The following is a 27,924-nucleotide window of genomic DNA, read 5'->3' on the forward strand; positions in this document are numbered from 1 at the left end:
ATTAATGTAACATTATGAAGCTGTTGTTAACACCTGAAGGTCACTGTGGGCTATGAGAGGCTCACAGCCATATGTGAGTAATAGTAGGAGTCATTTAACGACAGACAGGCTTAGCTAAAAAGTCCCTAATTAACTTGGTACTGTGTGTAGGAGTCAGTCAGATAAGGGTCTCATATTTCACTGGAAGTCAATGGAGAAGAGAATGGGCTGACATTTTGCCAAACATATAGAGATTACTTTATAGAACTGATATCAGACTGGCCACATGATGTCTGAGATCCACACAGAACCCATTCCGTTTTAGACCCAATCTTGTTCATTGACATTTGTATGGGTAATATGTACAGTATCTTGTAGTGTTTACAGTATACAGTATATTTTAATCATTAATTCCCAAAACTTCAATATACTGTATCCCTTACAACCTGACATACATCAGTTAATGTAAAATAAACGTTTTAGTTTTAGATCTGTCATTCTGTAGGATAGGGTAGGTGTCACTTGTCAAACGGAAGTCTTTGTATGTCTCTATCTTTCTTGTCATGGTTAGCTAGTTTATATTCAGAAGCAATGTGGCTGTGGCTTGAAGGGACTCGCTCAGAAGGGTTCAAACCACATCCTTGGTGACACAACTATGACGCTCTCAGTTTCAGAGATGAGGAGCTGTGTTCCACTGAACATGCTCAGATGAACTCGCTAATGCACTCCTGGTTGCCTTCAAGGTGGTCCATGGAACTTAATTATTAGTAAAATAAAAGAGAAGGTAAGATTGATATCCTTAAATTAATTTCAAATTGAGTGTTTTGCCAATTAACTGAAAGAAGATGAATACATTTACTAGGGCTTTTGAATATTATTTTATCCCCATGATGTACTGTACTAAATAATTTGATCGAAAAACAGTGAACTTGTTCTGGGAATTTCCACACTGTAGACATTATTATGGGGTTCAGTAAAGCATGGGGTTGAAATTGGCAATGAGCACTTTGGTACTACTATGTGTGAAATATTTGTTAGCATAAAGTGTCAAATTAAAAATAATTAAATGATGATTCTTGTGAGCAAAAAGCTCTGACATATATGTCACTAACATACACTATCAAAGCTAATGGGGATATTCTAACTTGCTTGGACTGGATGGAATGGATTAGATCAGTGTTTCTCAACCTTTTTAGGCCGCAACCGCCCAAAATAATCATATTTGAACTGGGGACCCCCCAAAATAATCATATTTGAACCCCCCCCCGACAAGCACTTGGAATTGTAGAAGTTGAGGCATTACATTTAGTTTGACTCGGTTCCACAGATAAATGTTGTGAAAATAGCAGATCTACAAGCTCACAACGCCTCGCAGCGCGAGCCGTTGTTAATTTGTCCAATGTTTGACACATTTTTTATACTGTAGTATAGTTTATTGATTACTTTTGATGCAGTAATTGTCTTTTTTAATTACTTTCATTTTTATTTAAAATTTAAATTGTCACTTTACTGTCATCTGGGGACCCCCCCAAAATCATGTGGGGACCCCCCTGGGGTTCCCGAACCACAGGTTGAGAACCACAGGATTAGATCAGTGGTTCCCAAACTTTCTTGCTCGAGACCCAAAGGAGAAAGTTGGAGTCTCCCCGTTATTTTGACTACTCTTTATTCTTTTGATAAAACATTTTTTTAAATCTTTTGAAATAATAATTTAAAGATTTGTAACAAAAAATGTGTTGGTTGCAGTGATGTTGCCTTTGTTCTAACCAGTGGATGAGAAGAGTAACCTGCCGGTATCCCCATGGCTGTTAAAGTTGTGTCATTGCTGCTTTTGTTGGATCTCACTTGGTTTATTCAAGATGGTACGTTGGCATATCATAGATTTCTGTCAGTATTTTGTCATCTTGTGTATTGTGTTTTTTTAGTTTGAGGTTTGAGTTTTATTTATTAATACAAAAGCAGTTGAAATCAGAAAGCTAGAGGAGAACCTCTCCTATAATTATAGAATCACAATAATATAACTACATGTGTATACAACATGTTTATAAATGCATACAATACTTTCAAAAGGCATCCATGTAGATTTAACTACAGTATATACCTACATAATACTTTATTCTGTATACATACCTACTAGGTACTGCACATACTACATTACATACATACAAACCTACTACCTACCTACATAGATTACATACATAGGCGAGGTTGAGAATAAGGCCTATTTCTACTTGTTGGATATGTGCTTTGTTTGGTCATTTGCTTTAAACACTAACAGGGATGGAGATTTCTTCAATACAGTATTAACGATGCTTGGGTGGCGCAGTAAAGTCCCTGCCCACACCGCGGAGGTTGTAGGTTCAAATCCTCCAATAGTGCATCCGGCTTTGTCGAGCGTCTACATGGAACACAATTGGCCCGTGTTCGTGGGAGGGCAGCCGGGCGGGGAGGGTGATAATAGATAATAGTCACTGCACCTGTTGGGCGGGAGGAGTAGGACGAAGGCTCTACGTCCTCCCGGTGGGGGCTCCTCACTGGTAGGTGAGCCAGTAGGATTCAAGAGCAGTGACAACACAGAAATGTGTGTGGGGAGGAATCAATTTGCTTAACAACAAAAAATACAGTATTAACGGCATTCCAAAGAGTTTGACCTCTACCGTATTGTGAACAGTGATATTGTGATTCAAGATCGTATGCGGCATATCATAGATTTGTATTAAAAAAATCTAAATTAACATTTAGTGTTTCTATTAATAAGTTATGTTGGAAAGGCAGTGGATGACAGCATGACTTAACAAATGCAAATTTGTAAAATTAACCATACTTTTTGTTTTTGCAGTTAGAGCCCTCTGCAACGTCACCTGCACAACGGACTATGAATCTAGACTGAATTGCTCCTGCTCAGACACGGCCCCTAATTATCGAATTCAGATAGAGGCCACATGCAGGTATTGTGTTAGCGGAAAATTACTATGAACTGTACATATATTGCAAAAATTATGTCACTGTTTGGCTTGTGACACTCACTATGGAGCCTAACTTAAGTTTAGTTGCACACGGGGGTCCCCTGCCGAAGATAGCCGATCTGCAATCTCACAATGCGAGCTTTGATTGATTGATTGAAGTTTTTATTGACAAAAATGCATATACTGTACATGAACATACAGTATATTATTTTGTTCATATCCATCAAAAGGATAAAACAACAAAAAATCTTGAGAGCTTATTTCAATTGTGGTCCTTGAGTGTAAATGTGTGCGTAAACTAGTGCCATGTGTTGAGTTGTGTTGTTTATGGGGGGGTTAGCTAATCGACGTAAGTCTTGGCTTGGAGATCTGATATTTTCGGTGTGGGACACCATCGTACGACAGAATAAATTAAGCACAATACTTTGGTGGCTTCAGAAACAAGCTTTGAGCTGGTTCTCATTTTACAGAATAAGCCTCGCTTATTACTTGGTATTTTGTAGGCTATTTGTAAATCATTTTGTAAATTAAGGCAGAAATACACCTGACAATAGCAATATTTTGGAGAATACGAGATGGGCAAATATGATGTGCCAAAGTGAGCCACATGGTCAAATAGAGTTGAGTAAAATTACTCCTGGCCCAAGCCTTTCCTTTTGGGGGGGGGGGGGAGCTGCTGAGACAATTTAAAAGTCATAAAAAGTCATGTATTATTTATGTTTCTATTTAATAGTGTGTGGGCTCTACCTCTTTTAATATATATATATAATAGTGGCACAACGATTAATTACATGGAAAATGGACAATTAAGCACCAACTTAAAACTCTAAGATCTAAGAAAGGATTTGTTTTAATTGCAATACATCATGTGCATCCATCTCATGTAGTGACTATGATGATAATGAAATTACTGGGAGCTGTGAAATTGTGCCTGAAGAGCCTTGGTGTCTGATGGAACCAGAGGATTTTGAAGCGATCACAAGTGTTGACACCAAATGTACCGCAAAAGTTAATCAGCAAGGCAGTGAGTCGACTAGCTGGAAACTCTGTGATATGGGTAAGACAATAAATTAGCTTTGACCTTTGTTTATACATCACACTGCATTACATAAAATGATTAAACTGATAATTGGATACAGATAAAACCAAAGTATATATGATCAAAAGGATGATTAAGAAAGTGCAATAGAATATATAATAGCAATATATATTATGTATGTGTTGCTAAATACATTTCCAATCAACAACTTTAAGTGAATGTTACAGTGTGAAGAGATAGCCAACCTGAGCCTTGTTATTTAAAATAAAGGTTCCTCTAATTATGTACATTATTATTGCTGAGGATACCCAGGATTTGCTGCAGTGCTGTTGGTGCAGAGACCAATCAAAAACTTACAAAGTAACAACATATTACAATCTGACAGTACAGGAACAACAGGACCTCACATTTAGTGCAAATGTGTTAGATATTAGATGGAAGGAAACTATACAATACATTCAGCATTTAATGCCTGATCTATGCTTTATTGTACAAGAGTTTTGCGGGCAAAAATTAACAAGTTGAGCAGTTAGATCTGCCATGTTCAGTGTGTGACTCTGTATAAATTAAGCATAACTGTTTATCTGCCACTTTGCACCTTTCACAGTGAAGCCTTCACAGCCTTTCAACCTGCAAGTGACGAATAATGACAAGTCCTTTAACATTACCTGGGACGTAAACAACTCCCTTAACGATACACCTCGATGTCTCAGATATGTGGTACGGCTAAGGATGGACCAAACCTTAGCAAAGGTAATACTAATAAGTGCTTTGAAAATGATATATTACACAGCTGTCATAAAACATTAATTGTTTACTTATCATTTGTTCTTTTTATATTGACAGGATTCAGAATATCCCATAATGGACCAAAAATACATAGTGATAAACAGTGATACATTGCAACCACATACTAAGTATACAGTGGATGTCAAGGCCTCACTATGCCCAGAGGACTACTTAAAAGGGCCATGGAGTGAATGGAGTTTCCCAACAGAATTTAGGAGTTTGGAAAGTGCAGAGATTGAAGGTACATTTTCCCTATCCCTATTACACCTATTGTGAGACACTCTGGATAAGTTAGAGAAATAAGATGTAGATCTTATTGTAGAACGTTACCTTTGTCAATGACAATAATGAACATTCTATTAATTAATAATATATATATATTTTAATTGTTTTTGCAGGAAATTCTTCATCACAGGGGTACATTTCCATCGTCATTGCCATCTCCATTTCCATTTCCATAGCCATCGCTTTCCTGGTTCTGCTTTACTTCCAGAAGCCGTGAGTAGTAGTTCTTTATTAAAGTGTCTCTCACAGAGAAAACGTCTGCACATTTACATGCAAGTCAAATTTGTCTGCAACATGTTCAGCTTAAAGCTGTAATCCGTAATGTCGGCGACTGCCAAGCTAATACTGAAATCACCTTTGGGCAGGGGATAAACTGCCCTTTGAGCTTCATGTAATGCCATTTGTCAACCAGTAGTGGTCCTACCCGACCACAGCATATACATTTCTCAGTTAAGAGCAGGGAGAGTTAGTTATTATAATGTATTAACATACTCTACCATAGAGGTTGATCAAGCTATTCTCACAAGCTCTGATTTGTAATGTCACCAAGAGATACAAATGGTAGCTGTGCCATTGGAAAGTAATTTGGGGACTAACTGTGGAAGTATTTTAATTTGATCCTTTGAAGAGATTAGCTATAGCTATATAGCTTATATACTATAGCTTTATTTATTTTTTATTTTTTACAGTAATACGACTTAACCAGAAGCTGTTCATATTGTTGGACAACCATCAAGTATAATGCTGTTATGTCCACCAGTTTGGTTTCCTATTCACTATCAGTTGAGCAATGTGAGAGTTTGCTTACTGATGACATCATCATCATCATCAAAAGAGTATTCCCACTTGATGTTAGCTTTTGTGTTTTTCTCTAGTCAGTTTTTGGTCAGTGACTCAGACCATGTACTTTTGGATAAGGATAAGAGCATCTGTTGAATGCCTAAATTGCAGTTGTCAGTTGTTCAGAAATGAAAACTCGGTCATCATATTACAGTAATAACAGGCTAATGTTCTTATAAATGTGCCTTTTTGTATGAAAACTAAATCTAATCATATGACACCCCATTGTTCTTCCAGTAAATTAACTGTGAAGTTTCTCACTTTTCAATTGACACTTTCCCGGCATCACCTCCTCCCACATACAGTACTAAATGTAACAATCAACCACTGCTGCTGTGCACTATGTGCAGAGATGTAATGCACCCCAACGGAGGCCAAGCATAGGAAGTCATGCAAAGTACCTATATTACACCAGCGCTGAGAGAACATTATTGATATTGAGGTCACTAAATGTGTTAAAGTTAAACTAATCTACGGATGAATGTTTTTTTTATATGATCTGATGATCGTGTAACTGCTGATATGAGGTATAGAAATATGTCAAATACGAAAACCGAAATGCCTTTACATTTAGTACTCATAATCCAAATAGTACTAACACAAATAGGAATCCTTAATTACAGATATATAGCAACTAGCAAAGTAAAAACCTGACACGAACCTCACTCTACCCGGTGGAACGCCTCGTTTATTTTCAGGGTGCAGACTGGGATACCACATCACAGAGGAAATAGCCTCGCATTCACTTACTATTTCCACAAACTTAGCTATGCTAAAGGCTACTTTTAACACTAGAACGACCACAATTCCATAACTACCAGAATGCTCATAGCATAGTCATTCTGACTGTTCACTAATTATTTGCATATACTTTCCATAATAAATATAAAATAAAGAATTAAATGCATCTGTCAGGTTAGGACGGGTAATAAGAAACATCAGGACATTAAATCGTAATTCTAATGAATGTGAAAATGTATTAATTAATACAGAACCACAGAATGGATCAGTGTCACTATCCCATCCGACCCAGCCTGAAGCTTGACTAAAGCCTCTGTGAAATTCTTCCTCTTGTGGACATTCTGTTCTGATATATTTGTGTCTGTTCTGTTGTGTTTATCGTATTCAAATGCATAGCTAGTTTATAGTTTGTCTGCAATTCTTTCAATTTGGAATAACAAAGCTTCAAAATGACTGCCTTGGGCGTTTTAGAGATACGGTTAACAATAAGCTGCCTCTTTTAACTCCAAACCGTTTTAGTTTCTGAATGCAGTTTTTTTTAGGAGCACAGATTGACAATTTTGGTTGTTGTGAAGCTATTTCCACTGATACCATACTATAACAATCGTAAAGTTATTGTATTACCTTATTTGTAATATTGTTATTGTTATGTTGACAGTATTGCAGAACTTACGCCACTTGCATTTCACTGCTCATACCTGTATGAGTATGGACAAATAAACCTTCTTGATTCTTGTTGATCATCTATATCTTTGGTTCTCAAACTGTGGGCCGGGACCCCAGGGGGTCCCCAAATTATTTTGTGGGGGTCTCCAGATGATTAGCTTAATGTGCAACATTGTTTTCTCACTCAACAGTAAACAAACCAACATACAGTATAAGTGTATACAGGGTATCTGCACATTTATAAAGTGACAATTTAAGGACTTTTAAGACCTTATTAATTACTGTGTCGAAAATGGCCAATATTTATCTGTGGAACCGAGTCAAACAAAATGTAATGCCTCAACTCCTACAATTCCAAGTGCTTGTCAGGGTGGGGGGGGGGGGGTCCCCAGTTCACATATGATTCTTTTTTGGGGGGTCCCCAGTTCACATTATTTTGGGGGGTCCCCAGTTCAAATATGATTATTTTGGAGGGTCACGGTTTGAAAAGTTTGAGAACCATTATACAGTATTACAGCCTCCCACAATGCCTAGTCATAATGTTCTTTTACAATGAGTCTCAGATCAAATAGGATTTAAAGGTGTAGTTCACCCAAAACATTACTTGTTTTCTATTAAATACACACCCCATGAAGCCTTGAATTCATGGAGATTGTTTTGTTTTTGTTGCATTCCTAAGCCAATAATTTGATGACCGGCGGAAAGATGCTAATGTATCCGGTAGGAGACTGAAATGACCTGCATTTGAGTCTCCTACCGGAGAGACCACCGGTCATCAAATTATTGGTTTAGGAATGGGACAAAAACTAAAAAAATCTCCATGAATTCAAGGCTTCATGGGGTGTGTAATTGATAGAAAATTAGTACTTTTTTGGGTAAAATACTCCTTTAAGCTGTGGTCTGACCCCTCTTTCCAGAGGTCCAGTATGCAGTAAATTAAAGGTTTTGTATTATCATATGACATTCTGTTGCCTACTTACAATGACAAAAATAATAATAATAGAATCATGCCTCTGTTCAGATTTTGGCTGAAAAAGATCCAGATGCTGACATACATCCCAAAGGCAGACAGCTATTTTTCGCCCCTCTACCACACCTATGATGGGAACTTCAAGGTAAGAGACATGCATTATATAGAAACTGCTCAAAAGTGCTTATGTAATTTCCAGATTTGCCCAGCAGGTGTTGCCCATGAGGGGACTTCAGCACATCTGGGCTCTTGGGAATTTCCCTGACTCCATAGATGAGTGTTGAGCGGAGATTGAGTCAGTATACGCATGGGGGCTTCAAGAGGCAGATAAAACAGCTGCCTAAAGTATTGTGGGTAGATGATTGTGTATGAGTCACCAGAGCTGATATCCCCCAAATGGAAAATACCGTGTTTATTTAAATGTTCAACTTTAAGTTTCTGTTGTGCACTCTGGGAGTACAGAGTGAGCAATGTGTGTTTTATACGATATATAAGATTTAGGTCTATTTGTGTTGAACTGTTATTGAACTGAGGGCTATTTACCATGCTTCCACGGGTGTTGTGGAAGCATGGTACGGGTTTGGTCACACATTTGCAGAAACTTGTATAGACATGGACTGCTTTCAAGGTTAAAGGTTTTAACTTTGACATTTTTAAGTAGTTGGTACTGTATTGTTCCTTCTTTGTATTAATTTGGATTAAAAACAAATTCATCATTAGAGCTGTGTTCTCATGCAGTTACAAAGACACCCAGTAGATGGTGCTAATATGATGGGGGAAATATTGTATCGTACAATTGTATTGTAAGTGTTTCTGTTATGTGTGCTATCACAAATGAAGGCTCATGTAATTGTTTCCTTTCAATTATTCATGGAGCAAGTTTCATGGCAACCTACCCCTTTGATTTGTAGATACATTGTCTGTGGAAACTTTGGCCTAAGTTTAGCGCTAGAGGAAAGGCCATGAGGTCACCAAAATCAGTAGGACACATCTTTTGTTGTTTTACAAGTAGGACTGTTCTATATTATTATGATAATCTGTAATATGGATTTTAGCCAGACATATGCATATTTTCAAAGTGCAGGTGAAACTGACGTTGTTGTCCATTTTTATATATATATATATGATTATTATTATATTATTCAATGGTAGTCAGAAATCTGAAAGTACTAGTGATGAATGTATTAGTGAAATATGAATTTATTCATTGTGTTGGGGCTATCTCTGGTCTCAGGGTGAGGGAAGGGATTGTTTATCCTTGAATCAGAGAGAATAATACCTGGGCACTTCAGGAGACACTACCCAAATAAAATACTGGAGTACTTGACTGGTCTGCACGTATTTATCATTTTGCAGGGGTGACTGAAGTTTCAACTTGCGTCCCCCTCAGAGTCAAACAGAACAAAGGAGAGAGGGGAGGACTCTCCCTTGATGATGTCAATGTCAGCCATTTTGCATTGAAAAAAATGAATATACAATATAAAAAATAGAGACATCCACCACCATAGACAACCAATTGTATAAATACACAAATATACAATATATACTGTAGCATTCAACAGTGTTTCCCCTTTTGTAGGGCAGGTGATTTAAGTTTTTTTTTTAACCTGATAAACACTGTAGGCTAAAGGCCAAAGCAAATCAATATGTTTTGTTTGGTGAGCAAAATTGGTATGACTATGCTATGACATGTCACTATGTGGATTCAAACCATGGTTCCCCTAGGGGAGGCATCATCAAAAAAAGTCTGCAAAGGGAAGCCTTTTGTATTTATACCCCTAATGCATACTCTACCTGTTTCTTGTGATCTCTAGTTTTCTCTATCCAGGTACTTTTAGGCTCTTTTGTGGAAATAATACCCAGAACAAGGTTTATAATACTCACATTTATTAGTTTTGTCTTTTAGCCTAAAGTGTTTATCAGGTGGGTTAAATTTAACCGTTATTTTTAAAAAGTGAAAAATATGGTAATATACACTCTAAAGTCTAAAGCTTAAATCACCTGCCCTACAAAAGGGGAAACACTGTTGAAAGCTATATGCATATATTGTATATTCATGTATACAGTTGGTTGTCTATGGTGGAGGATGTATCTATTTTTTATATTGTATTTTTTTTTTTGCTCACTTTTTTCTATGCAAAAGTGCTGACATTGACATAATCGCCTTTGTTCTGTTTGACTCTGAAGTCAAAACGTCAGTCACCCCTCCAAAATAATACATACAGTACGTGCAACAACTGGTATAGGCAAATACAAATTAAGATATTCTTCATGAATTTACAGAAAAAAACATCAAGCCACCTGCTTATATTTGTATTATTATTATATTCACTATTGCCATTATTCAAAGACTGAAATCCAAATGTTTTGACTGACTTCAGTTTATGAGGCATGTTGAGTCCTGAAAAATGTTCATGAGTAGCTATCAGTAATGCCACTGCAGAGTAAAAAAGACTGTCTTGACAGAGCTGCAGACTTTCATTATTGCTATTGATGAGTCCGACTGCTTATTGTGTAAGGAATAAAAGAACTGTTCTGACTTTACTTAAGGCCCTGTTCAGACTGGCAGCCCAAATCCAGCCCAAATCTGATTTGAATCACATTCTTTAGCCTTGTTCAGACTTCCTAAATCCCATATGCCTACATTGTTGAGCGGAGTGACTTTTCTACAGTACATTAAATATATTTGTTGAAAATAGCCGATCTACAAGGTTTTCCCCACAATATGAATGCTGGGGTTTAAGTGGTATAACCCTATATGCTTAGCTGACCAGAGTCCCCAACGGATATTAAGTCTGCTCCTGTTTTTGCTGTACATTAAATATATTTGCTGAAAATAGCTGATCTACAAGCTCACAACACTCGGAGCTTGTATGTTGGCTATTTTTGCCGAATGATCACCCCAGAATACGGACACTAGGGTTCTTATGGTTAATACTCTCACATAAGACTTACTTTATAGCAATAAATATAATATAACAATGTACAGATAGATGAGTGATGTGATTCACTTTTCTTTCCATGCCATGATTCACGATTTCTATATGCAATTGCTTCTTTAATCCTTTCCTCTGTTCCTTTCCTCATAAACTAAACAAAAAGGGTACAATTAAATCAAATTTAACCCATGCATACATAATTTCCCTGTAATATGTAATACATTTTCAATGGTTGCAAAAAACAAACAAATAATAGTTTATTTATATATATATATATATATATATATATATATATATATATATATATATATATATATATATATATATATATATATATATATATATATATATATATATATATATATATCAACAAAAGAGGAGAGAGAATTACAAAGAAGTAAAAAGATGCTGATCGTTTGGGGTACTTAAGCTAAATAGTTCTCATCCAAAGCTGATAGCAAAGTTGTTTAAAGGACACATGTAATACATACATAAGCCCAGAAAAATATCCATGTGACCCAGAACTGGTGTTCACCGTCACACAATCTCACTTCTGTGGTGATTGTTGGCAGTTTTGGATGATGACGAGAGCTGATTAAATTATGCTGAGAAGTTCCACCTGAGGATGTGGTGTTCTTTTGATGAAGAATGAACTTTGTGCTTATCTGAGAAGCATCTTGTTTGAAACAGCACTCTTGGCTGGGTACATATCATACTGTACTTATGTACAGGTTACATTGTTTTGTAAAGTTAAATAGAGGAGAAATGTCTGTATTTACTGGTTTTATTCTTGGACTGAGATGATCTGCTTTTGTGTGAAAATACATTTGTGTGATCCTGAAACAATCATTTGTGTGATCCTGAAACTATTACAGGGAATCATTCTAAGGATATAATCATGTGTATTATATACTGTACTGTAGTGTGTACAGTATGTTTATCTCACTGCAGTGGACCTGAACATCAAAGTCCTTAATATAGTAGCTGTTTGTAAAGTTGCTCTGGATAAGAAAGTTTGCAAAATCAAAAATGAGATGAGGAAAAAAGAGCGGACCTAGTATAGAGCCCTGGAGGACCGCAGTCAACTGAGTAAATAGGGTTTAAGTGGTTAATGGTGATTACTGTTTCTTTGTAAGACTCCAGGCAGTGTGTACAGTATACTATACTCATCCATGCCTTGTGTTTGCTCTTCCTTGCAGGACTGGGTGAAGCCGTACTTCAGTGAGATTGACATCCAGATGATCAACACTCCTGTTGAAGCTGAGAAACAGCAGGGATTCCCTGGCTGGAATACAGAAAAAGAAAGCTTCATTGAGGATAAAGAAAAATATCCATGTGACTTTTACAATGACAGTTTCCCCCTTAACAGCGCCTCTTGGCAGGGGACAGGCCACTCCACTGGTCACATTTCAATACACACAGTCACTCTGTCTGGGGAAGAAGCATCTGAGGAGTCTGTGTCAGGGGGCTCTACAAACACCTTCAGAACTTATCAAGTTGGAGCAGGCTTCAGTCCATACCCAGAAGACAAAAAGGAATGTGCTGAGAACCAAGAACATATTGAACCAGAGAAGGTTTCACTTGACTCTTTCATTTCAAACGAGCAGTCAGAGGACGGCTACCCCTGTGTGGACTTGGACACCATTGATAGTGGTTTTGGAGAGTCTGAATGCAGCAGTTCTGTGAACGCCGAGTCCAACGCAGAGGGCCGTATGGACTCTGTTGTATTTAATAAGCAAGAAAACTCAAACTACGTCAGGCAGTGGATGATCTGTGGCACCAGTGACTCAGGGAATGAACTTCCAAAACCCATCTGACAAGTGGATTGTCTAGTAGTTAAAGACAGTTCATGTCCAGTAAACGATTGATCCTGGTACACTGGTCCTGTTTAATCTACACACAATATGCTCCCTATTGCTAACATCATACAGAAACATAATTATCCTATCATTCTTATGCTGACAATAAACAGTTGCACGGCTCACTTTCCCCTGATTACCTCAGTAATGTGAATGACTTCCCTGATTCAGTACAGAATTGAAGTGGTTTACAGTAGCTCCTGAATACAGCACATCTCAGACTGCTTACTGCTTATAAACCAATCAGACCTCTTAGATCAGATACTGATCTCATAACTGTACGTAGAAGGAAATGTAATTCTGGTAAAGGTGCATTTAGTCTCTATGGTTCTTCTTTCTGGAACGAACTGTAACATTGCATTGCAGGATCCTGTGTGGGTGTATGCATGAGTTGTAGTGGGGTAGGGCATGTGGATGGATGTCATTTTACATTCTTTATTTTAAGTGTGTGTGTGTGGGAGAGATTACAGTGTCATGTGTTTTTTTATATAAAGGTATTACATTTTGTATATATTGTTAAGACTTAATGTACTTGTACTGTAGTATATCTTTGTATATGTTTTTATTCTTTGTTTATTTTAAGAACATTGAGTCTGTATGACATTTGTTATATAAATAAAATTGACCTCAGTTTGTAGACAATGGCACATAAGATTGGAGGTTACATTTCCTTTATTGCTCAACGAAAACTGCAGGACATGACACTGCTGGTGGCCAGAGGGATGCGTTATAGACCTTATACACTCCCTGAATTAATGACTTCAGTAAGTTGTTTGCATGAAAAACAAGTCAAACCTGATCATCTTTACCATTCTATAAACACGGTTATTGAAGACTTTCATTCATCTTTAAGTTTCTAACTTGTGCACTTTCCACGTATTTCTGCTGTTTCAAGTCATCATACCTACAAAGTACTGTAATTATAATCTGTCTGGTCAAAACTGTGACCCCAAATAGGCAAGTGTGCATCAAGTTAATAGTTTGTTCATGCTTATGTATTGTAGTATTTGTATTTAACCGCATGTACTGGTCTCACAGTCTTGCATGTTTCAATAACTGATGACACCAATATTGGCTTGGCACAATGGCACATAATCAAGATTCTGTAGTCTGATAATATGCCAGCAATCTGTGCACATGCACGGTTATCAGTAACCACAGCAAATTTGTGTCCATTTTAGGCTTCCATGGTAGTCTACACTTTTTTGCCTCATTATGATCCGCACAAAGTAATGCCACTATTTTCTTTTCTTATTTTTTTTTAAATAGGAGGCTGTTGTATCTGTAAATTGATACTTACAGTGTACACATATACTGTGCAGTGCACATATGGATATAATATTTAGAAGTAGACCCTCGCAAACAGCACTTTCACACACCTCAAAGTGTCCTATGATTAATGTACAAACAATTACCTTCTATTGTTGCTGTTATTGCTGCTACAATGTTGAGGAACCAAAGCCAAATAAATGTACTCTTGTGTAGTTGTATATGAGATTTATCACAATAATACATTAGTCAAAGCAAAGCATGACTTCTTGCATTCCCCAAAGACAATCACTGATCTACACCATTCTTTCCTATTTTTAAGCCTTTATTTCTCTAGGACAGGTTAACTGAGCATTCATTCTCCTTTTCTGTATACAGCTGTAGACATTCACACCTGCCAAATAAAGTCACTGTTCAGTTAAGCCACTACTGCTACCTCATCACCTGCTGTACTACTGCAGCTTGTGAGCTACTGCAGGTGACTTGCTCAAGTGAACCTCAACGGTAGTTTAATTCTTTACTTTTCCAATCACAAGTGCACTTCAAGAGAGATCATAGTGGACTTTAGGAAGTCAAGGCCTGACCACACACCTCTGCTTATCAACAACGAGGCAGTGGAGAGGGTTTCGGAGTTCAAGTTTCTGGGTCTCAGTGTGAGTGAGACCCTGTCCTGGAGCAACAACACCACTCGTGTGATCGGCAAAGCACAACAACGCTTATACTTCTTAAGGAAGCTGAAACAGGCTGACTTACCACAAAATCTCCTTGCTAACTTTTATCACTGTGCAGTAGAGAGTGTACTGACATATTGTGTGGCTGTGTGGTTCTCCTGCTGCACAAGGGCAGAGCAGGAGGCCCTGCAGAGGGTGGTGAAGGCAGCGAGCAGGATCATCGGATCCCCTCTACCATCTATCACCTCCGTCTTCACCTCCCGTTGCCTCCGCCTCTCCCAGCGCATTATCACAGACCAATCACACCCTGCACATCATCTCTTTCATCTCCTCCCCTCAGGGAGGAGATACCAGTCCATCAGTGCTAGCACTTCAAGATTCAAAAACAGCTTTTTTCCGTACGCAGTACGTCTGCTAAATGAACATTGACTGTCCCCCCTCATATGCATTTCAACCGGACTGTGATCATTTATTATTGGTTTCTGTTTCTCTATTCATTCATCATGCACTTTAAAATATCACCATGCACTTTATACTCTGTGTTGTATTGTTGTATGTTGTGTGTGTGCTACGGGTACATGGGAGCTCCCTAGTAATTTCGTTGTGACAATTGTGTATGCATTTGTGTGCAATGACAAATAAAAGCCTATTCTATTCTATTCTATTCTCTGCCCTTCAGTGTGTCCCCGGTTCAACTTCTGACCGGCGGGGCTGTTTGCTGTGTGTCATTCCCCTGCTCTCTGTCCACCTTTCCTGTCTTACTCTCTGTTGCTATCAAAATAAAGCAGAAATGCAAGTGGGGATTTTTTTTTGTAACCATATAGATAAAACATCACTGCTTTATCTGTGTGCTTACTTACACAGACGAAAGTGACTCCGTATATTTACCACTTAAACAGATAAGGATCAAGCCTAAAATATATCACAAAATAATCTAAAGACATTTACCGGTAGTCTTAAAACACCGATACTGAATGCAAATGCATTACATGAAAGGGGGAGGAAAGTCAGAGAGAGGAAAGACATCCTGTCACGCAACCGCACTGATAAATACGACCAGTTGTCACATTCATTCATACTCTGAGATGTCAACATGGCCAGGATGGTCTCCCAGGTAGAGTAACATTATTTTCTCTGTAATCAGTTTATTGCGTAGAACAACATTTTTGAAGTAATGTGTCAGTGTCATCTTTTTTAAACTACTGTACCTACTTTGGGGTTGCTTAGCATTTTTGTGTGTCTATGATCAGAGGGTAATGGGTGTGTTTGATGTGGATTTTTATAGTAATGCATTTGATCTGTTTATTCAGCCTATTGTATGATGATGAAAATGACGTCCTAAACCCCGTCCACATGTCTACACAAATATGAAACCTCCTCAGCTACTATTTCTTCTCTGCAGCTCCATCCTATTTGCTCAAAGATACCATGTTGGAGGTAGTATTCAATTGTGGTATAAAGTGCAAAAACCCTACTGTACAGTCCAGAACTCTTGAAAGTGTAAAAATATAACATATTTGTTACAATGGTTACATTAATGTTAGCGCAGTTACATAATTGTTTTCATGAATCAATAGGGCTAAGTCTAAAGCTGTTGTTGTGCCTGTTTATCTTTAAGCAACAAAGGTTGCTTCATGTAACAACTTCACTATATATAATTTTGCATTTGCATTCCAGTTCAGAAATATAATTAATCCATTCACTGGGAAATAAAATTGGGCACAATACTGTATACATGTGTGTATACTTATGGTACAGAATGCCTATATATATGTGTCGGCTGTATTTCTATCTTATAGGAGCTATGTTGACACTTTTGAGTGGGCCCCCAGCTGCTATGACAACCCAAGTTCTTCCTACCACTGCTGGTAAGGCCCAATTAATAGTTAATAGTTTACCTGTGTTATTTTATGTCATGTCTGACAATGTTGTTATACAGTAGGCCAGTATTCTGATTATTATTGTCTCTTACTGTATATGTTTCACAGTAGGTCCTTCTATTCAAGCTGAGCCTGACCCAGCTACAGTGACAACCCAACAAGACCCAGCATTGCATTCCCAAGTTGGTCCTACTACTGTTGGTGAGGGAGTTTTAAATTCATAGTTGAATTACTAATTTCATAATAATAATAATATTAATAATGTTATTTTATGTCATGTTATGGCAATGCTGATATACAGTATGTCAGTATCATACGGTAACAGTTTTCCGGTTATTATTTATTGACTCTATGTCTGCTTACAGTATGTACTTCTTTTATTATTTTTTTTATTTTTTTTTACACAGTATGTACTTCTATTTAAGCTGAGCCTGAACCAGCTGAAGTGTCAACCAACTGTGTCTGTGTTGAAAAAAATGTCAATTTTACCAATTATTAAAAATAAATACAGTATAAGAATTCTAGGAAGAAGAATTGCTATAAGAAAAATAAGTATTTAATTGAAAACATTCAAATTTAATTCAAGCTGAATTCAGCAGTGCCGGTGTTATGCTGTACACAAATGAAATAGCTTCCTTTTGTAATGTAGCCCCCAAAGGATTGAGGATTGTGGGTGTGGGGGTTATTGTTTGAAGTTCACAATTTGTATGATTCAATGGACCCCACAGGCAGCACCTGCTATTTCTAACTGTGAATAGAGCTTTTGTGGCAAATATTTTATATGAATTTGATATAGTATATTGTACTGTATGAACAATATATTTAAATATTTATATCCTTATCGACATCGGTTGAGAAAACTGAACACAAATGTGTTTTCATTTGTAATAACTGTAAATTAATGCCAAATCATAATTAGACATGCATATGTGAAAATGTCACACCTTTCTAAAGATGGCATCTTTTTCTTCACCTCCAGGTCGAATGTGTGTAACTGATTATTGGTTTATGATTACATGTGTTTTGAACATCACTGACAAACCAGTAGGACATGCTACAAAGACCAATTACTGGCTGAAATTCAATTGGACAGAAAGGTAATTGGACGAGTATTAAGATTGGTGCAAAGTGTAATCTGTAACATAAGGAAAATTAATGTTTCATATGCGATTTGTTTTAGCCTCAGAAGAAAGAAGTTTATTCAGTTCATCTGTTCCCTTGTGAAGCTGGAGTACAGTTACAACTGTAAAGTTGCTGCCAAGAATGTGTCAGCACAGTCCCAGGAATCATTCACAAATCTTCACAATTTGACTATACAGCTTTGTGATGATGCTGACTGCCATGATGTAACAAACAGCTTTGAACCATCACAGAACAGTACGTGACAATAGCGTTTGAAGACTCTGTTTTGTACACACGTGACACGTCGCACACGCACACGCACACACACACACACTCTTTGCTTTGCTAGTTTACAACCGATGCCGTGGTCATTTTTACGCCCAGTGCCCAATGACCTTGGCTCATCTGTGTGCTGATGGGTGTTATTGGTATAACAGGTGTGGTCTGGTGCATCGGCGTATTATCGTATCTTAGGGAGTGTGGGAAAGGTTACGCATAAAGCACAATACACGTTCCGACATCCAAACTTTTTTTGTGAAATAACTACGTACATTTTGACGTCCTTCAGAATTTCTGATCGTTTTTTTTCGGAAGCTCCTGCACCCCCAAATGTCCTGATGAGATGAGGAGAGAGAGAGGAAGAGAAAGGGAGAGAAAAAGAGATTTTCAGTAATTAGCCTACAGTTTATTGCCGATAGAAAATGCTCAAATACCTCCCATCGTGTAAGAATGTCATGAATCCATAGCCTTTTTTGCTTTCTTCATATGTCTCAGACAGTCGTCAATATCCATTTTGGAGTTTCGACACAGAAGCACAGTATCACTGTTATGTTTTAACAAGTGCTTCAAATAAAGAACCTACATAACTGAGAATGAACATGTGATTTTTAAGTTGATATGTCAGGATATCACACACGACTCTTGGACACGGCTCAGGAGATATTAGGCTACAAGAGGAAGGCGTGATTCTGAGTGATAGCCTAGATTGTCGTAAATATGGCTCCTACTCTCACAAAATGATCGATGGCACGAAAGTGTAATATTGATTTGAAAAAATAACTCATAATAATATATATAGCATGTGTTCAACAATTCATTTTGTTATTAGTTGAGCCAACACCACCAGTCAATGTTGTGGTCCATGCCACTCCAGAGGTCTACAATATTACATGGAAGAATGGGTATGAAAACCATCGCCACCTTAAAAATAAACTGAAATATCAACTCTGGATTCAGACATTTCCTAATCCGGTAAGCTCTGCTGTCATGAAACTTTAATTATCCGTTTTTAATCTAGTAAAGATCAACCAATAATGTAGCTCGATTTTGCTTAATAACTAAAAAAAAGTGTTCTCTGATTATCTAGGTCATCGATGTCAACGAACAATTCTACTCAATTGCTACATCTCAATTTGCTCTAGACACAGAATATTGCATAAAAGTAAAGTCACATCCTGTTCGTAAATTTGCTGGACACTGGAGTAAATGGAGTCCATTGAAATGTTGGAAGACCGAAGCCAGTGAAGGTACAGTAAAAAGCTGCTCATTTCATTTTAATTGAACTATATCATGGTACACTGGATACTTTACTGCCCCCCAACACAGTCAAGGCAGATGGCCGCCCAGGCCCCCACCATTAGTAAATGGTTGTGCTTGAAGTTCCTTGCCACTGCCCAAAATCCTTGCCCAGGGGTGAAATGTCAGGTTTCTTCTCTATATGTAAAGTGTCTTGAGACAACTTGTCTCACTTTGATACTATAATATATTAAATGTACCGTCTGTTGTAAGTCTTGCCACCCCTGTCATACTGATATTTGAATAATTATTTGACTTGTACTATACCATCTACTTGATATCTGTCATTTCTACAGTAGGGCTCACTATTTCTTGTTACTATTTTTTACATATATCAAGCAAATTCACTCCTCACCAAGTCTGTGGCATCCGTGTGTGTGGCTGTTGGCATTGTTCTGTTTTTTTTCTACATCCCTGCAACAAGGTACTGTAACTGTCTGTACTTTATAAATGCCCTTAGTAAGACTAACATTTACAATAGCCCCCTCCCGTGCTGTATCCCTCCAATGACTGTAGACAGTATAAGCTTGAAATGATCTTTTATTCTGCAGAAGGAAGATTAAAGCTCTGTTCTATATACCATCACCAGCCCCTTTCTTCCAACATTTATTTCAGGAATATAAGGAGAATCCACAGGTAAGCTTTAAATGTCACGGTTTCCCTGCTTTATTACTGTACCTTATTTGAACCTTCTGGTCATCAGCTGAATACTATAATTACTCTTTCCAGGAATGGCTTTCATCACCAAGCAGCGTTATGTCATCATTTAAGACAGAAGAGTTTGAGACGACTGATATTTTGTTTGTTGTGCCAACATCCATGAACAAAGATCCCGACAAGCAGGACTTTCACACCATGACACCAGCACTCACTCCAGGTCAAACGCCTTACGTTGGCTTACCAGGGATGGATTTGACCTCCATTAATTTACATGCAAACTGTCAGAGGAAGACTACCTATACTCCTCTTCCATGCTTCACCACTGAGCTTGAGTTAACCATTGTTACCTCTTTGGCTGAAGACGTCTTGGACACCACCAGTCATGCTGAATCTGGGTGTGGGAGTGAGGAGCTCAGCCTAAGCACAGACTGCAGTGCCCCAAACAGTCCTCTACATGCTAGCCCCAAATTATTCTGTACTGATTACTGCATTCTTAGCAAAACAGCAGAAGGAATTTTAGTGCCAAAAGCAATGAGTGTAAATGTTCCACTAGAGTCCTGACTTAAAAAGCACCACGCACACACACACACACACACACACACACACACACACACACACACACACACACACACACACACACACACACACACACACACACACACACACACACACACACACACACACACACACACACACACACACACACACACACACACACACACACACACACGCCTGTTTTATATAGCTGCAATGACATCTTTTAAAACAATTAAGAAAGGTGGTTCCTCATTATACACAGGTTTATAACAAAATCTGACAATATCCCCAGGTAGATCTTTAAATAATGAAAGCCTTTAAAAAGGCTAATGAAAGACTTTACTCAAATATATCCTTTATGCTCTGACCTCTCCCCATGTACTGTATATTTGACCAATGTGGCCTCTCTGTTTTTTAAGCAAAACTTTGTCTTCAAGCCTTTGAAAAATATTGTACAGATATTTGGATCATGTGTGGATTATTAAATAAATGCCTGTCACAGAGTATAAAGTGAGACATGTGTTAGTTATATTTTTGATTTGAAAAAAAAAAGTGTTATGATTAGGACTGACATTTATCTGCTTGACCCAGTACATACATGTGTTGAATCACTCTCATCTGCGTAAGCACATACTGATACACTTTGATACCATGAACATCGAATACTTTATCAGACTGATCTGTGCTCAATGATACAAGATGCGTGTTCTATTCCTACTCATTCTGTTCTTTTCCATGTCTCATATCTTCTGGTCAAGTATCCAGTGGCCTACTGTATATACTATATATTCTCTGTGTGTAATAAACTTCAGAACTTGTCGTGTGAGACTGCCTGGTGTCATCTGTCTCCGAGCTCGTCATTCAACTGAACAGTGAGGGAGTCTCGACTCATAGGACCACATGGAGAGTCAACTAACTTCACAAAACTTTGAAAGGCTAGCTAGCCTATACTATGTGGATTGTGTTATGCAATGAGAATAGCTTTATTACTACTTCTTTGGCCTATCAACTTGCCAAAACCACATACATCAAGGAACTTCAAGCACACATTGCTAAGTTAGGCTGGTTCACACTGGTTTAGGTGTTGACATTAAGTGGTGTTATAAAAAATGTAATTAAATAATAATAATACAATTGTAGGGTAAAACTAGCCACAAGCAACTCTAAGATTCTATTTTTAATTCCTGGAATCTAGAGTTGCCCTTGACAGCCCATACATCCAAACAGAAAAGTCCTATCTGATTGTATTAAACAACAAACTCACCAACATTGCAGCTGTAAGGAAAGCTTGAATTATCCTCTTTCTATCTGCAAAGTTTTTGTTTCATAAAAATCCACCGTAGACATGTTATGAGCTACTTTCTGTCAATAAATTCCGTGAATTCCGTGCAGGTTTCGAAATTGCAAATATTGCAGGAGGCAGCAGGACGTTGCGTTATTGAAAACGAGCGCTTCCAAACTCCATCACCTGCACGGAATTTATTGACAGAAAGTAGCTCATAGAAAGAGGATCATTTAAGCTTTCCATACTGCTGAAATGTTGGTGAGTTTAACATCGTTTGTAAGTATGGGCTGTCAAGACTGTGTAACGTGAGCCGTCTCTCGCAAATAAAGCCCTAGAGTAGAATGTCTGCCTCCCCTTTTCATGTATTCCAAATACACAGTCATAGGTTGCTCTAACCGCCGCGTCGTGAGCAGCACGATCTACGCGCTGTAAAACTGCTCTAAACTCCGTCTGTACTCACCCAATAATGAATTCATAAGACTTGGAGTCAGACATTGTCCTCTAGTTTCATATCCATTTGAAGGTTCTGCCAGAAAACGGGTGTTTAGTCAAATATCTCCACTTTTCCACGAGCTGCACACGGACGACTTTCTGTACGGGCGAGGGGCCTGGAATGAGTGCAGAACTGAATTTATCTAAACTTCCTTTGGGACGCACAATTGCAGGTGGTGTGATTCATTACCCCCCACTAACCACAACGCACTTGTCAATTGCGTGCCCCATTCGTTTGTGCTTCCCTGTGTCAATGTGTGATGTCATTTGTGGTGATCAGAGGAAGTTTTGATACATTCGGTCCTTCACTCAAGTTCAGGCCCCTCGCCCGTACAGAAAGTCGTCCGTGTGCAGCTTGTGGAAATTGGAGGTATTTGACAATTAACACCCGTTTTCTGGCAGAACTTTCAAATGGATATGAAACTAGAGGACAATATCTGAGGTAAAACATGCATGAAAACAACTATAGGCCTATATAGATGACACATTCAACCACTAGAGAGCGCTGTGGCTTCCTGTTTTAGAGACGGCACCAAAATAAATGTGATGAGAAAGAGGAAGAAAGACCGGAAGCGGCATCCTACTAACCATCTTTGTTGTTATGAAGAATGAGAATCTGGCCCTGTTTTCTTGTTGTATTGTTGCCAATCCTGTATGTGATATAGTACGAAAGCCAGGTATTCGGCGTTTTAGTTTTTTTAACTAATCCAGTGTGATTTACTCAAATTAGCTCAGTGTGGTGCACTATTATCTAAGTGGTGCCTAGTAGCTACCCTAGCTTGGTAAACGACACAGTTGTTGTTTTCATTATGAACATCATTCGGAACAGAACCATGCATCCAGATCTACGTGAGGACGAAGTTCTCGTGATGGAGAATGCCATCAGAATAGCCATAGATTCCATCATAAACGTGTTGTACAGCGTCAACTCCGCCAGGACGCACGAATACCAGAGGATGGTGGCCGACAGGGACAAAGAGATCCAACGGCTGGAGTGCAGGTCGAAGGATGTCGAACATGAGTTGCAGTTACTGCGACAGGACGGATGCAGCTGTGGACTGTTCGGAGATGAAGTGGGTCATCATGTCGGTGGAGAGCATTCTGACACTCAGGAGGAGATGATGGGAGACATCAACTTTGACACCGAGATGACAAGAGGGCAAGAGTCCGAGATGAACATCTCATGTAAGATTTGACTGTGTAACAGTAGATCCAGTGGTGGGAAAAGTATTCACTTTTTTGTTTTGTTTTCTTAACTCTTAAGTAAAAGTATAAATACTGCAATGTAGAAATACTATGTTACTTACAAGTAAAAGTCTGGAATTCAAAATGTACTTGAGTAAAAGTATAAAAGTGTTGTCATCAAAATGTACTTAAAGTATCAAAAGCACAAAGTACTCGTTATGCAGAATGTCCCATTTCACAATTTTTCAAATGTATAACAATCTTTTGAAAATAGCAGATCTAGCTTGTAGATCGGCTATTTTCTAATGGCCGAAATGTATATAGAGCTGAAGGGGTTAATGTATGTTTTGTAATTATAATCAAAATCTACAAAGTAACAAGTAATTAAAGTCTTCAAATAATTGTAGTGCAGTAAAAGTACAATATTTGCCTCTGAGATGTAGTGGAGTATAAAAGTATTGGAAATTGGAAATACTTGAGTAAAGTACAACAAATACCTCAAAATTGTAATTAAGTACAGTACTTGAATAAATGTACTTAGTTACTTTACGCCACTGATAGTAGATCATATGAGAACACATGCAACAATATGATTCACTGGTCAAAACGTGTCTGGTTTAATTACCCCTCCATTCCTGTCCATTCACAACAGGCCTTTTTGCAAGAACCCCTTCGCAGATCTCTTCTCAAAGCCATGAGCTGGCTTTCTCTTCATCTATCAACAGCCTGAGCATTGAACAGATCTGTGTCTCAAACTCTGTGGAGGCTCCAGTTGTACCAGAGGGACCAAGTGACCTGTCCATATCAACAAGCAGCCTAATAGTAAAGGAAGAACCTTGTGATATTGACACTCAGGCTGTCTTAATTAAATGGGAGATGAGTGAGCACAATACTGACGATCACCAGGAAACTGTAGGTGATTTGCATCAGAATGACAAGATTCCCAGCATAAAAAGTAAGCTATCTTCATTTCTTTTTCACAGGGCAATTAGGGATTTTTTTTTTTTTTTTAGGGATTTAGAGAAGAGATTGAATATAGAGTTTTGAGTATTTCCTGATAATTCTTTTACCACTTGAATCCCAGATGTACAATCTCGCAACGCTTGTAGCTTGTGAGCTTGTAGATCGGCTATTTTTGGCAAAGAGATTTAGTGTAGACTGAAAAAAGCGATCCAAGTACAGAGTCAACTCGGCCAAATGTCTAGAGGGTTTAAGTGGCTAACTCAGATTTCCCAGCTCTGTGTCTAACTATCAATCCCCTCTGTTGCTCAGGGCACCATTGTTGTGTTCATGAATCAAACTTCATTGTCCTGTCACACGATATAACGGGTTTAAAAAAGTTTAATGGATGGGATACAAAATGGTGTAATTTTGCTTCATCAAGCTCTTACCATTGCAGTTACAGGAAGAGTTAAAATAGGGAAGAGAGAATGAGAGAAGGGAACATAACACAGAACAGGTCAAATGACAGGAAGGAACAGTCAAATCAAATATACAAAGTCCAGTATAAAAGAAAAAGTGGCAATGCATATAGATGGCACTACGGAAGGCAGGTGAAAACATGGGGGCGTGGTTAAAGTGGCATGGTTTAAAAAGAAACTTGGCAATGGAGTGAGTGCATGCTGTACTGTGAGCCGTTCCATTTTTCCCCCTCTAGGAAGACTGGAAAACAGAGAGAGATTAAAGAAGTTCAGGGAGAAACTATATGCAAACCCTGAAAAACATCGTGTCTTCAAGGAGAGGGAACGACTTCGGTAAGCTGGCTTTTCAACTTTACATGTTTGACTGGAATTGTGACAATGTATTGTTATTGATTGATGGCTTGCAACAGTGGTAGAATAATGTAAAGCAAAATAAGCTCTTTGGGGGCGGGTGTCTAGACACAGCCACCATGGTTGTATAACAATATCAAAGCCAGAATTTGCTACCATTTAGGATCTACGTACATGTATGTGGTGTATACATACTGACTTCCTGTCTCTTCCCAGGAACTGTAAGAGGAGTGTACCGATGTCTGAACTGCCAGAAGAGACCCAGAGGCAGAAGAGAGCCGCCTGGAGAGCTGCTTCCAGACGCTATTATGCCCGAAAAGTGGGCCGACAACACACGCCCACGACACACGCATCTCCATCTGGCTTTATTCCTCAGTGCCCTTCTGGCTTTATTCCTCAGTGCACTTCTGGCTTTATTCCTCAGTGCACTCCATGCTCGCTGCCAGTCCCTTTCATGGATAAACGGAGGAGGACATTGATATCCGAATTGCCCAAAGACACTCAGACTATGCAGAGGGAGGCCTGGAGAGCAGCATCCAGAAGGTATTATGCAAGGAAAATGGCTCGTCTTCAGGCAGATCCCACCCAGCTCAACCACCTCTTACAGAATACAGACACAACTGAAGGGACTTCAGGGCAGAACAACAATGGGCTTGGAGGAATAGTGTGTAGCTAATAAGAGCATTAAGTCCCATGCATGAAAATAAACAAAACGTTGCACATAGGTCCTGTCCTATGAAAAACGTCCTCAACTGGTAGTGTGGGCTAGTAGTGCTGATGATGACGCATGTTCACATGCTTCAACCTGGCAGGTATTATATCATCACTGTTTTTCAGTGTAAACCTATTTCCCCCTCACAATTGTTTTATTTTATTTTATCGATTGACAGTGGTAGCCAAATTTGCTACAGTGTCTCTTTACTGTCCACAAATGATCCAGACAGATTTTGTGAATTCTCAAAACTTGAATTCATAGTGCATTCAAATGTTTTACTGTAAACTACAGCAAATTCTTGCTAAATGAATCTCCTGTTCATGAAAAGAAATGACAACATTTTGATGTAGTGTGGTAAATGTCAGCATTGTATCTTTTTTTAATCTGTGTAAACTATTGCAATAAATAGATTTTTGATTATTACTTTTTAATTATATTAATCCACGTGGGGGAAGTTAAGTTTCGAGCTTCACCAAGCTGACGGCTGCTCAGATGGTTATGAGGTTTTGGAGGGGGGTAGCAGTTAGGGGTTAAATGTCTTGCTCAGGGACACTTTGACACATAGCCCGGGGCCGAGAAGCAAACCAGTGACACTCGGATTACCAGATGGCTTCTAACCCACTAAGCTACGGCCGCCCCTATCAGTCAGAGCACATAGCACCGACCTTCTGTAGATCCACCCTCCTGATGCTGAGGGGGAAATACTCCACACACAGCCAGGAGAAACAAAGTGACATTGATGAGCGGCTCTCCCCTCCAATATTTGAACTGTTTTCTACTTGAAGTGCCCAGGGCGCTCCACCAAAAAATGCTGGCCGAGAGCACTGAAACTGCACAGTGCTGAGAAGAGGTCCAGGGACCCTCAGGGCTCCTTTATGGACTCTTACAGGTCTGTAGCTCTGAGAGCATACAAATGGAACCAAATAGACCCTTATAGGTCGACCTGGTCAGTCCTTAAAATTTAAAAGTATTTAGAATTTTGACCTAACTGAATTTGTGACACTAGTGTGAAATCTGCCTTTACACGCAACCCTGGTGATTGCCTATGTCATAGTGTGAAGTCATCTATGGTTTCTTAATTGTCAATGAAGTATATAGTGTTTAAGTGGTTAATAATCTTGATCAGGACATTTCTGCTGATTGACCCTCATGTCTTCCTTTTCTTCCTATTTTTCATATCTCCTCCCCAAAATGGCCGACCCAACATACTGCTGCACAGCAGCTATAATTAAACGTTGATTCAAGTGGTTGTGATTCTTCTATCACTGGTGGGTTAGACCTGGAATCACACTGTAGGTAATGTGTGATATGAGTCAAAATACTGGTAAGCCACCTTTGTTTTTGGGTTCAGCCTGTTTGCATTAAAATTTGCCACTGACTGAAGTATTTATTTTTGAGTGATTTGTTGTATTATGTTCCACGCATGTGTGTACAAAATATGACTACATTTGATGGTCACTCACAGATAGGCCAAATTAAACTGAAGTTCTAACAGTTCTACTTTAAGTCTGAATTTCAGTTATTTAACTCACTGAGTGCCATTAACGTGTTTCACGTGTTTTTACCGCTATGGCGCTGGGTGCCATTAACGTGTTTGACGTGTTTTTGAAAAAATAGTTTAAAAAAAATTAAATACATGTTCAGAACCCAAGATATCATCATCTGAAGATGTGCAGCTCCATCCACTC

The 27,924-nt window shown here is 38.5% G+C and overlaps 3 protein-coding genes and 1 long non-coding RNA gene across 4 annotated transcripts; all 4 read left to right on the top strand.

Moving 5' to 3' along the window:
• The first annotated feature begins 667 nt into the window (after positions 1-667).
• il21r.1 (interleukin 21 receptor, tandem duplicate 1) lies at positions 668-13,673 on the top strand. Its single transcript, XM_084051822.1, has 9 exons — positions 668-763; positions 1,726-1,841; positions 2,819-2,927; positions 3,833-4,002; positions 4,592-4,737; positions 4,831-5,014; positions 5,172-5,271; positions 8,327-8,420; positions 12,414-13,673. The coding sequence occupies exons 2-9, from the start codon at positions 1,781-1,783 to the stop codon at positions 13,029-13,031; spliced, it is 1,482 nt and encodes a 493-aa protein (XP_083907948.1). The 5' UTR covers positions 668-763; positions 1,726-1,780; the 3' UTR covers positions 13,032-13,673.
• A 2,664-nt stretch (positions 13,674-16,337) lies between these two features.
• Positions 16,338-17,096, top strand: LOC311041486. Its single transcript, XR_014600419.1, has 3 exons — positions 16,338-16,450; positions 16,813-16,881; positions 17,002-17,096. It is a non-coding gene; the product is annotated as an uncharacterized lncRNA (long non-coding RNA).
• Positions 17,097-17,828: 732 nt separating this feature from the next.
• Positions 17,829-21,537, top strand: LOC311041780 (uncharacterized protein; the record flags this gene model as incomplete). Its single annotated transcript, XM_084052267.1, has 7 exons — positions 17,829-17,872; positions 18,074-18,270; positions 19,124-19,266; positions 19,382-19,541; positions 19,930-20,014; positions 20,142-20,226; positions 20,320-21,537. 7 exons carry the CDS (start codon positions 17,829-17,831, stop codon positions 20,809-20,811), a joined length of 1,206 nt encoding a protein of 401 aa, XP_083908393.1. The 3' UTR covers positions 20,812-21,537.
• A 1,607-nt stretch (positions 21,538-23,144) lies between these two features.
• LOC311042115 (uncharacterized protein) lies at positions 23,145-27,736 on the top strand. Its single transcript, XM_084052674.1, has 4 exons — positions 23,145-23,749; positions 24,402-24,704; positions 25,407-25,503; positions 25,738-27,736. The coding sequence occupies exons 1-4, from the start codon at positions 23,374-23,376 to the stop codon at positions 26,195-26,197; spliced, it is 1,236 nt and encodes a 411-aa protein (XP_083908800.1). The 5' UTR covers positions 23,145-23,373; the 3' UTR covers positions 26,198-27,736.
• Positions 27,737-27,924: the final 188 nt, after the last annotated feature.

The sequence above is a fragment of the Gymnoscopelus microlampas genome (genome assembly GCF_963454915.1).
Source record: "Gymnoscopelus microlampas genome assembly, chromosome: 3".
Taxonomy (NCBI): Eukaryota; Metazoa; Chordata; class Actinopteri; order Myctophiformes; family Myctophidae; genus Gymnoscopelus; species Gymnoscopelus microlampas.